The sequence below is a fragment of the Anguilla anguilla genome, chromosome 10 (assembly GCF_013347855.1).
Source record: "Anguilla anguilla isolate fAngAng1 chromosome 10, fAngAng1.pri, whole genome shotgun sequence".
Classification (NCBI taxonomy): Eukaryota; Metazoa; Chordata; class Actinopteri; order Anguilliformes; family Anguillidae; genus Anguilla; species Anguilla anguilla.
In genome coordinates, this window is record NC_049210.1 from 45,244,384 (window position 1) to 45,256,651 (window position 12,268).

Sequence of the window (12,268 nt, forward strand, 5' to 3'; positions counted from 1 at the left end):
CACAGATTATCAAAGGCAGGTAGGGCTGAAAGGTCTAAAGAAGGTAGAGGCCTGTACAGCTCCTGTTTTCTTTAAGTTTGAATCATAAGACAGGAAATTTCCGGACAGACTTAACACCGTATTATTTCACAACAGTGAAGTCATACAGATTTTTTTGAAGAAAGTACTCAGATTCAATCACACTTTGAAATAAATACACGATCTCTGTCTTATTGTGCCTTCAGCAATCACACTGAATTATCACCAGACCATTATGAAAATCTGTAAGACAGGAAGGACTGCCAAGGACAGAACACAAATAATTTCTGTTGGTTACACTTAACAATGGTCACTAAAAAAAGATGATTTTCATTTAGAAAATTATACCAGCATGAGAAAGCATGTCCATGCAAGCGCACAGCAGCGACAGATGAAGATTTCATCCCAAATTAGCCTGATGCTATCAGAACCACGTCCAAAGCAGCTGAACTCTGGAAAAGGTGACCTGTATACTCAGCCAGGGGGTATCAATTTACCAAGCACAAAAGTGCAACTACTACTGTACACTGAACATTTGCAGAATATTTGGCTTCATTGTGGAATCTAGCCCTCTGTAAATTAATCAGAGGTAAGCACTGCAGCTCCTGTGTAGTCACAGACATCCGATATTCAGGAATTTGGAGGTTCACAGACACTCGGTTGCCTATATGCAGTTCCCATGAAAATGGTGGCCGTTCCTGGAAGTGCTGTGAACAACTGCCAGTGACGCCTGTGTCTTTGTTCCACAGATCCATTCTTTCTGGCTGAGTTGGAGGCAAAATTAGGAAGCCGCTTCCCGTTACCAAAATCTCTTAGGGCTGGTTGCTGTTTATGTTGTTAGGACAACTATGACTTCACACCAAGAGCACAGAATATTTCGGATGTCACCACTCGGTGGATTTGAGCTGCTATTCATAGTTACAAGCTCTTTAGATTCAACACAGGCCTGGTGAACTTTCAAAATGAAACCTGTCACTTGCCATACTGGACTTTAAAAGAAACAAGCTCAAGTCTACTATAATATGACTATGAATTTCCAACATATTTGACAACCCACAAGGCTTATCACAGTAAATTGCGCTTACAATGGCCATATAAGTAAATGCTTGCTTTTTCCATATGTTTCAGAGCAGACATGGAATTAGAACATTGTTTGGAATTCTACTGTATTAGACCGATAGAATACCATTTACGGTCTTGTTGACCAATAACGGAGTCCGCTCCTTTTGGTATTTTTCCCATAGACACTCGCCTATGCGAATAGGTACGTCTAAGGGGTGAGCTTCCCCTGCTGGTGTAAAATGGTATTAGCAAATGCTGGTCTGCGACAGGATCTTGGTTCAGCTTGTCACTAAAGTTTTCTTATTCAAAATAGAAAATGGCTGACCTAGCAACCGCGGCGTCTGGAGATGCACTTCACGACGTAAGTAGTTTGTCTGAATTATTGCACAAATTTAATGTGTACAGGACGTTACTAATGGACGCCTTTGCTTGTGTGTATATTGTTAATTCAGCTAACTTACTTAGCTAGCGTCCCACCGACTTTTTACCGAGGCTACGCTATAAAATCGTGGCAAGCTAACTGGCAAACTAATTAGGCTCCGTTGCTAGCTTGGTAACTACAGCAACCGGCTGCTATTCCAGCTTGCTAAATTATGATTTGGCTCACTAATCAATGTACTGTAGCTAGTCTCATTGAAATATTTAATGTGAGATATAATTAAATTTTAGCTGAATTAAATTCAGTAATGTAAAATATTATCCATTCACAATGTATATTTTTAAATGTTTTGGCACATGTTGATTTAAGAACACTTGCAAGTTAGGGAGACTAACCATGTTAGAAATTATACCTAGATAGCTAGTAAATCTAGACTATACTTGTATACTATATACGTCGCAGTACACCAGTTATCAAGGTGTGTTTTTAGACTAGCACCCTTCAACACATGGAATAATGAAACAAATAAAACATCCTTCTGATTTACAGACCTGTTCCAAGGATAACTAGACCCACCTGTTTTGAAATGAGAATTTTGACGAAAACGAGGATCATTCAAATAATTGTCAAGTTGACTCCCACATTATCCATAATTGTGTGTTTCCACAGAGTGGGGATGGGAATGACATCAGGGTTGCTGGTCACCATGGTAATCAGAACAGGATGGAGAAAGCTTCGCAGGGAAAAAAGATGCAGTTCCTTCGAACCGCGGAGAACCTCAGGAGACAGTATGTATCTGCACGCACAAAAATGCAGTCCAGATTTGGAGAGAGAATATTGCATGTTGCACTGTATCCGGCATGGGAAGTTTCCATATATGTCCTAACTGTCAATGCTGAACTGCTCGACTCTTACCTTATAGTGCTGTTAGAAATGCTATTTTTGCTTTATTTGTAAAGTTTAAATGAAATCTGAATTTGCTTGGTTTGTTTAAAGTTGTGTGCTTGTGAAATGACATCATAGCTATTGTTGTATTTATAGCTATCATTCTGTTCAATTTGCAAATCCAGGGTTGACAAACTTGAAAAAGAAAAGGGCCTCAGTAATCAAAGCAGGAATTTGTTTCGAGATGACTCCGGAACGATAGAAGACTTGGAAAGCAAACTCACGCATGACCGTACAACGGAGGGTATGTGGACTCTTTAGCCAATTGACGATTTTGTTATCACTTAGGCTAAGTGCTAAAATGGGAAAAACCAGCAGGCATTGTGGTCTTGCATATTATGGTCTCAATTATTCATGTACAGGTTGGACTAAATATGCTTCTTTCAGTTTGTTGTTTCTGCTGTGGTTGCTGACGTAATAAGCCAGACATGAATGATTTTGTGGTTTACAGCATCTCAGCTGTTGACACACAAATACTAGCCATCGGTTTTAGCATTGTGTGTGCCCTTAAGACTTGTAGATTTTAATTTCATTTTTTAAGATTGAACATAATTAATCTTTTTTTAATTGCAGTTTCATTCTGATTGAAGGTTAAATAAAACTGGTATGTCAGCAGATGTAGCCTAGTTAATGGTGGACTGATCAATCTTACATTCTCTTCAATAACAGTTCATTTTTCCACCTTCATAAACTCCAAATCCCAGCATCCTCTGCACCACATCCCCCTCAGTCATATTCTCAGTACCTGTGGCAATGGCATTATCAGAAAAAGGCATTCCTCCTGCCCTGAACTCTGTCATGCCAGGTGCCCCTTTTAAAAGAAACTTTTGTCTCGGTTGGTTTTACCTGGATAAATAAAGGGTTAATAAAAAATCTCGCCCTGGTCACCAGTCTCTCACTTGGCAGGTGATTGGCTCTTCACTTTAAAAGCTTTTTTAGGTCACAGGCTGATAACACATCGCCTTCTAAAGTGCCTCTCATCTGTCCTTTTTCCATTAGCCAGCCCACAGTCTATCTGTGTACCTGTAATCATTTGAGCGCTCTGGCACGATTGCTCTACAGGCCTCCATTTCCATATCTTCACATTTCTGTTTGCTTTTTTTAAATATATATTTTTAAATGCATCTGAATGGTAAGAGATAGGGCAAGGCAATCCAAATGCCATTTTAAAAAATGAACTAAAACGCATTCAGTCGTGTATGCTTGTTCATTTGATGCTGTGACCTTTGATGAATTGGAAGTCATTTCACTTTATATGTGAAGTGGTACTGATTTTAATCAGACACGCGCAAACACACGCGCGCGCACACTCACACACACACACAGAAACACACAATCAGTCTTTTAATGTTCCGTTAAAAGGCAGTTACTGACAGTGACCTTTCTGCTGAAGTTTTCTTCTTTGCTTTGATCCATCGGTCCACTTGAGCGATGATGTGAACGTGGCGTGGGCGCTAAGATCTTTCTCGCTTTTCTCATAAAACTCTCCAAAAACTTTCCTCTTCAAAAAGATGCGTTCCAGCTCCACAGTAACGGTAGCGTTGTCCGTTTGAGAGCGGCATGCTGGGATTTGCAGTGCAGACGAGGCAGCGCTCCAGAGCGTCCGTTACAGTGGCTCTTTCCCTCCTTTTCCGACAGTAACGAAGCTGCAGCAGCAGCTGAAGAAAACGCGCGCCGGTGTGACCCGGTTCCAGAGACAGCTGATGGATGTGAAGCCCACGCCAGAACGTAAGGCCTTCCTCAAGCAGTGCTACAGAAATGTGCTCCGAGTGAACGCAAAAACTCAAAGGTGTATACACACGGAAATAAAAAAATTTAAATAAATAAATAACTGTATTAGTCCTGACGTTGTGTTTTTCAGTAATTGAGAAGCTGAAAGAGATCATGACCGAAGTTGAAAATTCCATCCGCACTTTCAAAGAAGATAAACACCAGAGGTACGCGAGCGGGAGTTAAAGTTATGCCTTGGCAGGGGGCGTGCCCTGTACCTGTGCATACATTTTTCCAAAGCCTTGTCAAAGTGTGCACTCTTTCACTTTAATGTATAACGTAGTTAACAATCCTTATTTTTAAGGATCACAGTGAAGAGAAATATATATTTTACTTTACACATAATAATATAGAAATTTCACATCTTTGACTTACCGAATAATGGTACTGTACATTGTCACTAAAGTGCTTTTTTCACTCTAATTAATTGTATCCTCCAGCATGAAGTATTACACTGCCTGTTAATAGCATTCTCTCACTGATGTTGGCCTGCCTTTACATTTTAACTCCTCACACATTTTAACTTTTGCGCTTTAAAACAGTAGTGCAAATATTCGCATATTTTCTGTATATGCCTCTTCATTATTTTACACATGTAACATTGTATAATCATTAATGTTTTGTAATGATTGATGGTGGTAGTGATATGTCTCTGCAGCGGGGGTGGGCAGTTCCATTCCTGGGGGGGCCGCTGTGTCTGCAGGCTTTTGTTGCCAGCGGTTACCCAGGCTCAATTAGCTAATTAGCTCTGAACACGAACGGCGGCTCGCTCATAAATTAGCTCACGGTAAAATGTGTCATACAGGGACTCAAAGCGGCTATCGGCTGTGATTCATGGGTTTATTATTAACGGACTTACCAAAAACGGCAGGTCTATAAACGGCCAGCCCAGTTAAATAATTAAGTTGGCACGAAATCCAGAAATTGATGCAGCCCGACACAGCACCCCCCCCCCCCACTCTACAATATATTAACACAGCACCTCACCCCCCCCCCCCCCCCCCCCTTGTGCTCTGTGTGGTTTAGCTACGAGGAGCTCTTGAAGAGAGAGTACACGTGCTGGCAGGAGGTGTGCACCCTGGAGAAGAAGATCGGGGCGTGGGCCTTGGCCGGGGCGTCGGGTTCGAAGGCCCCCCTGGCCCCCCCGGCCCACGCGGCCAAGGTGTGCCTGCCCAACGCGCTGCCCCCCGAGGTGAACGAGCTGGAGCGCTTCCTCCTGCTGACGGGGGGGCGGCAGGGGGGGTGGGACCAGTACGACCACGAGGTCTTCCTCCGGGAGCGGGGCAAGAGGAGCGGGCGGGACGTCCTCCCCCACGTGCCGGGGAAGCGGGGGGAGGAGGTGGTGCAGCACGAGGAGTGGTACCAGAGGCTGCTCCTCCTCGAGGAGAAGAAGAGGGAGGTGAGGCCTCCCCTTTGCCTGTTTTTCACTTCTTCTCTGTTTAATAAACATATAGAGTTTAGGGTGAATAATGGTTGCTGCTACCGTGTGGTGTATTGCCTTTCTTTTTGTGAAATGCTTCCAGAAAAAACATCAATATCTGTTGTTATCTGTTGGATGTTAATAAGACAGCCAATCAGCAGGAAGATCCTGCAGCTTCCATGTGATTGATAAAAACACATCACGTGATCACATCACAAGCTGTGGGATCTTGTTGCTGATTGGCTGTCTTACCAACACCCAGGATGTTTTTGTTTGTCTTTAGAGCACAAGCTGCTTCAGGACTATTTAACTGAACTTGCATTGTTCCGTGCTCCTCTGGGTAATGCGTGGTTGCCAGGCGATCCTCAAATGGAGGACTCAGAAGGAGCGGAGCAGAGAGCAGGAGCTGAGGCGGCAGAAGGAGGAGGAGGAGGCGGCGAGGCGGGAGGAGGCGGAGCTGGCGGAGGCGCAGCAGCGGCAGGAGGAGGAGGAGCGGCGGGAGGCGGCAGCTCGGCTGGAGGCCTGGAAGGCCGAGAGGAGGGCCCAGGAGGACACGGAGCGGGAGAAGCAGGTCCGGGAGGAGGTGCTCCACAGGAAGAAGGCCAAGGAGGAGCGGCGCAGGCAGCAGGAGGCCAAGCTGGCCCTGGAGGCGCACATGCGTGCGCGGAGGCAGCAGCAGGAGCTGCTCCTCATGGAGAGGGAGTACCAGGAGCAGGAGGAGATGGAGGAGAGACAGAGGGCTGCTGCCGTCGGGATTAAAATCTTCCAGGAAAGGGTGAGCTTCAGTGCACAGCTGCGGTGGCTAATTCTGTGAGGAGAGGGTTATTCAGGGAACAGGAACACTTTCAGAAAGTTGCCGGAAGCAGTATATGTCGAAGTGGCAAACCACTCTGGAAATTTGTTAAAAAATGGTAATATTTATTGTGATGGGGTCTAGGTTAATATTATCATTCTTAACCTAGTCAAGGGGTGTGTCATCAATAGTCATCGGAATCTGAATGTCATTTCAAGGAAGGGTGCATTGCTTATCATGTAACATGTTCTGCTGTGACTGAATGTAAACTATGATGACACGTACTCTAATGAAATTACATTTGAGCATTTTTACTGAAGTGGTGAGAGAACGTATATGTGGCTGTAGGATCTTTTCAGGCTGGAGGTAAAACTGCAGGAGAAACAGATCAAGGAGGAGGAGGAGGCAGAACGACAGAAGAGGCTGGCCAAGATGAAGGAGAAAGTGAGTGGGGTGCAGTGGGCCGGATCATCTCTCTCTGCGGGGTTTATGGAGTGGAATAAAACGGAGCTGGTAGACCGTGTGGTGCAGCGCGTAGGGCAGCCAGCTGTTTCAAATTTAAAGCGGAAAACTCTCTGTTCTGTATGGATACGGGATATGCTCTGGCAACCCAGGGCATACATGCCGTGCCAACGTACGGGGTTACTCGCTTAAATTGTCCGTCAGTCACTGATGGCTCATGTTCTGCAGCCCATCAGAGTTATTCAGTTGAAGTGGGTGGCAGTCAAGCTCGCCGCTCTTATGTAATTATGTATACACGTGAAACGTTTGTAGACAAAATGCAGCTTTAGCGGTGTGTACCTTGAGAATCGCTCTCCCGGTCACGGTCTGCCGTCTGCCGAAATGATGCAGGTGGAAGCGCACGTCAGCCGCGACCCGTCCAGACTGTGCAAGCCCACCCAGGGGTGGCAGGAACGTACCAAAGTCGTCGGGCCGACGGGGGGAGGACCCGTGTCGCAGAGGTTCCACAGGTACTTCTCACGTCCCGTAATGCAGATGCACGCGACCGGCGGACCGTTTTCATTGGCTGAGCGCAACGTGTCAGTGCGGACTGTTTTCATTGGCTGAGCGTAACGTGTCCGTGCGTGATGTCATACCCCTCACAGAGCTGTGCCGAGCTGGAGACGAGACTTATGACCGGGAGCCCCGCCCCGCCCCGCCCCGCCTTCCAGAACGGCCCTCCACATTCGTGTACGCCTTCACGTGCAGGATGGACTTGCACACTGCAGAAACATTATTTTTATGTCTGGCATGTCATTTTGCTATCAAGCTGCTTTGTATTGAATGTATTAATGTATTGGACACTTGGAAGAGTCATTCAATTTTTTTTTTACATCGTCACAATGATTTGATAGCTGTATCAATAATGTATGAACCCTGCTTCCTTTTACTCTGATGGTACTGGGTCAGTTTCCACCTCATCCTCCAGCTCTTGTGCTGTAAGTTGTCTTTACCAGGCTTTTCTGTATGGTCCCTTCTGTACGATATTCCGAACACACACCTCAAAAGCAGGAACACCAGGAAAAACGGGAATGGAACGTGTGTACGGAGCAAGTTGCTAAACTGAACAAATGGTGCTAAAATGTAAGCATACAGAGTAGTTTTAGCAAGCATATTTTAAAAGCAACAGACGCAAATGTAGAGCCACATTTTAAATAATGTATAACATGATGAAGTTCCAGCAGCATGTATACAGTATTATATCCAATACTTTCACTTAAATATTAAAAAGGTACGACTGTGCAGACTTATAACCATTATCAAACTGCATTCAGCGGTGAAACCGAAGGACTCAATCTCAAATACTGCTGCTAAGATATAAAAGCAAAAATAATTATACTTGAAAATTTCAGTCTAGTCTCCTCTATCAATATTGCATTTTCTACATACATTTGATCTCAGAAAATGAGGCTACGTGTAGATCTGTGTCTTACCGACTGCTGATGAAATGTTCTACAGTGCTGTGACTCATTTCTCCTTACAACTTCGCCATTTCTGCTGTAAGAAAAATAAAGTAAAATGTCTATCCCTGATGGTTTACTTCCTCATTGCACATATTAACGCAACAATGTTCTGGGTCTGCATTACTCTACATCACCCGGTCCTGTGTGTCAGAACCACCAGTTTTTTTTGTCTTAAATCTGTTCCGATATGTGACAGACTGCTTTATTAAAGCTAACTTTCAGAGTTTTAATGCAAGCATAAAATATCATGTAGGAAATTGGGGCACAGCAAATCATACACATCACTTGAAAAGCCTACTTAGAAATGTGTGATTTGGCAAACTAATTTGATTTAGCATTTGTAATAAAACTGCTTATTTAATCACATTACAAGAAATCTTGTGGTTGAACCCACTGTTGTGGCTGGTGCGGTAGTATGTTTGACTTGCTCAGGTCCTATTCAGTCAAACAAGGACACATTTTTGAGAATTTACGCTCAGAAGAGAATATCTGTGGAAGGGCTTGCATGCACGGTGAAATGACACGTGGGTGTGTGACAACACATCCCACTAGCCCAGAGTCCAGACTGTTCACAAGCACAGGTGTTAGTCTCGAATATCCAGCATTAGTCAGAGCTATGCTTTTGCATTCTGACAACTTTGAGAATATGCGTCAGCTGGCACTTAACGGCCATGTTATGATTGATGAACTTTGACTGGTGATGGGAATATGACCAAAAAACTGAAATGGATTCTGCATTGGTTATGTAGACCTTTGGTTCCCTGGGTAATAATTTTCTATGCTTTTTTAAAATTCCCAGCATGCTAATGGTATGTGTTGTTAACTATTTCTACATCACTGCCACATTTCAGTGGTATATTACTACTGTGTATAATGCACGTTTCTGGAGCAGCTCTTTGACAGGTAAGGCCTTTAAGTGCTGAACGGTTGTGACCCGGCAATGCCGTTTGCAATAACGTGACAAGATAACTCTGGAGATGAGTAGACGAATTGCAGCAGAACTGTCTCTGATTGCAGTCATTGGGAAATGAGCTCCCTAACGGACATCTTTGATTCTGAATCATGATGTGGTGCAGATGACGGTTAAGATTAGGGTTTTGCGTTATCTTAACTCAGTTATTTTGGCATCAGCTATTAAGGATCTTATAAAGTACATTAAATAGTTTTTTTTAAAAGAGTTGGCAGGCTCAGAAATGCTGGGTCCTCTAATTACCCTTACAAAGACACTCAGTGCACTCAATAGATCAATCTCCATTGTAGTTTTTTTTTTAGCATTAAGTCCTATATTTCAATTTCCGCAGAGTTAGCGGAACGTCCTGTTTACACCGGAAGCTACGTCAACGGAAGTGTTTTCAAACTCAAAGATGGCGGAAGAGGAGAATTCACTTGCCGAGTTTGAAGAAATTGACTTTCTCAAAGACAGGCATGTACGTTTTTTTCAGAGATGCCTTCAAGTACTACCGGAGCGATATTCCTCCTTGGAGACCAGCAGGTAAATAGCCTCGTAGCTTATGCACATAGCTGACTTGACAGTTCAGCTGGCTCTGATGTGTCCGCTGACCCCCAGTGCTGCACCCTTCCAAAATACGCGACGATACCACTCGCTAGATGTTTGCGCAAGTACAAGCGCTTTACGATTGTAAAATATTGTAAAATAACTTTAAAGATGTTCAGGTTTTTGCCCGGACATTTTTCACCTTGTATGTTTTGTTGCTAGTTGCTCGCTAGCTTTATATTCAATGGGCTTTCTCCCAATCATAGGGAGAATATCGGATATCCTTACCTCTCTTCCTGTCCACTAAGTTACTTGTTATTTGTTGTATTTAGCTACCTAGGTATCTAGATAAACCTTTCATTATTTTTGGAAAGCCTAAGTTAGACGCCCAGTTGTTTTACAAGCTGAAAATTGCGGTTTACTAGCGAGCTGTTAAAACACGGCATTTCTCACGGCATTTCTGAGGACGTCAACGACTATTTGATTGCCATTAGCTATTGCTAACCATACAAATTAAAGAAAATAAGTAGTAGCTAGTGCTTATTCATTGTAATCTTTGTTAAACTAGAATTAGTTATGGCGGATAGCTTTTTTGTTTTCCTAATAGAGAGATGACGAATGTCTTGTGCTGGGAACGAAAATATGGGTTTAATTTAGTAGTTGTTACTGTTTGAGCCAATTAGTGATTTCTTTTTATTAATGAATAAATGGATCCATTATCTGCGGTGGGATAATAGGCAGACCATTCCCCTATGTACCACAAAGCTGTGCATTTCGTGTCATTGTATTTGTAATACATCAATTAGAAGGAAGCAAGGACTTGGGTTAACTGTCAAAAAGATCTGTAATTATGTTTGTCTAGAGTAAGTATAACTTTGAGCATCCAGTCAGTTCGCAGGCAGCCATGTGTGCTGACGTTATTGTTTATGTAACGATTAGCATGTGCTGAAAAGACACATGTACGATGCCTGCATTTTGTTGTTGGTATTGACTTTGCCCTACCATTTTTTTCAGGTTGACCATAGTGTTTTTTGCTCTGTCTGGTCTGGATGTTCTCGATGCCCTGGATGTTGTAGACAAGCCCAGTCTGATTGAGTGGATTTACTCGCTACAGGTCCTTCCCACGGAAGACCGTAAGTGTCTGACGCCTTTCGCCTGTCTCCACGAGTTGGCTCTTCCCATCTCACCGGAAATGCAAGATTTGCTGATACTTACAAGATTTTTTTCTGTGTAGTCTCTGATAATTCATTTTAATTTTGTAAAGAAATATATTTCCCTGATTTTATTGCATACAAAAAAAACCATTGAGTTAGAAAACAATTGGACAATGTTTTCCCTCAGTATTTGTTGTCTGGCATCTAAGGTAGTACTTTACACAGTAGAGCTTTTTTGTGATAAGTGATGGATATTTTGAGAAGCTGGTGGTATTTTTTTTTAAATGAATGAGGTTCTCGTGTTCTATAAATAAGTGACCTATAATTACGTGGAGTATTCTTAAATTCTTATCAGCAAATGTAGGAAGTCTGTCTGAACATGAGTCTGCATTTTCTTGTTTTCTGTCACTAGAGTGCCTTGTGTCAAGCATTTTGAGATGGTACAAATTAAAAATGTTTGATAATGCATACATTTTGGTGGAATAATTGATTGATGGATGGATTTAAATTATGGACATTGGTCATGGCAGCAGACAGTTCCAAATAAAACCAAACAGAAGTGTTTCCTTAACCAATAGGAAAATTACCTGGCTGAATGAAAGAGTGTCTGTGAAGTGCTATTCTGATGCATGATATGAAATATTAAAATGTTAGGAACTGGTTTTGAGATAACAGGATTATTGTGTTAAACCTTCCTTCTGTTTGGTGGGGTTCGGCCTGCTTTAATCTGATGCAATACCTTCCATGAAAGCCAGGGGGCAGTCTTATCATTGGACCAAACAGAAAAAGCATTGCCTTAGTACAGAGACAGAGAATATTCTTTATGACAGTTTGGTTGCTAAAACAAGGCGCTGACTGCACTATAATTGTAAAGATCCCATCACACCTATTGCAGAGAGTAGGAGGTCCCCTGGTGTTTTGGCAAAGTCCCAATTTGGCTGTTTCAGTCCGGGCTTCCCACAGCTGTTGTTGTTGAGGTGCGATTCCCCCTCTCTGTTAGGCACATTTTAACAGCTTTCAGAGGTGTTATGGAAATGCACTACATTATTATAATTCATGCAAATTATACTTTCATTTATATCATTTTCCTTTTGGCTTTTTACCTTTCAAATTCCATCTCCACTCAAAAAACTAAGTCTTTCAGCTCCTTTCTGTGTGGAAAGCCAAGGGTGTCCTTTTAGTTAAATGTGCTCATTTCTCAAGGGTAGGCGATCGCTATATAATCGCTATAACATTCCTCCTTCGTCAATCGCACATTTTCGCGAGGC

The 12,268-nt window shown here is 42.9% G+C and overlaps 2 protein-coding genes across 2 annotated transcripts in view; both read left to right on the top strand.

Moving 5' to 3' along the window:
• Positions 1-1,393: 1,393 nt before the first annotated feature.
• Positions 1,394-8,634, top strand: LOC118237261 (coiled-coil domain-containing protein 112). The gene is made up of 10 exons (XM_035435774.1): positions 1,394-1,441; positions 2,129-2,247; positions 2,530-2,648; positions 4,043-4,132; positions 4,266-4,341; positions 5,201-5,573; positions 5,953-6,369; positions 6,736-6,831; positions 7,240-7,358; positions 7,494-8,634. The coding sequence occupies exons 1-10, from the start codon at positions 1,397-1,399 to the stop codon at positions 7,522-7,524; spliced, it is 1,485 nt and encodes a 494-aa protein (XP_035291665.1). The 5' UTR covers positions 1,394-1,396; the 3' UTR covers positions 7,525-8,634.
• A 1,029-nt stretch (positions 8,635-9,663) lies between these two features.
• pggt1b (protein geranylgeranyltransferase type I, beta subunit) overlaps positions 9,664-12,268 on the top strand; it is a 16,892-nt gene continuing 14,287 nt past the window's right edge. Inside the window, exons 1-2 of the mRNA XM_035380475.1 lie at positions 9,664-9,843; positions 10,861-10,979. Coding sequence (XP_035236366.1) covers positions 9,716-9,843; positions 10,861-10,979 — 247 coding nt within the window. The 5' untranslated portion in view covers positions 9,664-9,715. The remainder of the gene's footprint in view (positions 9,844-10,860; positions 10,980-12,268) is intronic.

Coding starts and splice junctions, on each gene's coding strand:
- LOC118237261 (XM_035435774.1), top strand. CDS start 1,397: ATGGCTGACCTAGCAACCGCGGCGTCTGGAGATGCACTTCACGAC. Junction 4,342..5,200: donor AAAGAAGATAAACACCAGAG/GTACGCGAGCGG, acceptor TGTGTGGTTTAG/CTACGAGGAGCTCTTGAAGA. Junction 7,359..7,493: donor GTGTCGCAGAGGTTCCACAG/GTACTTCTCACG, acceptor TACCCCTCACAG/AGCTGTGCCGAGCTGGAGAC.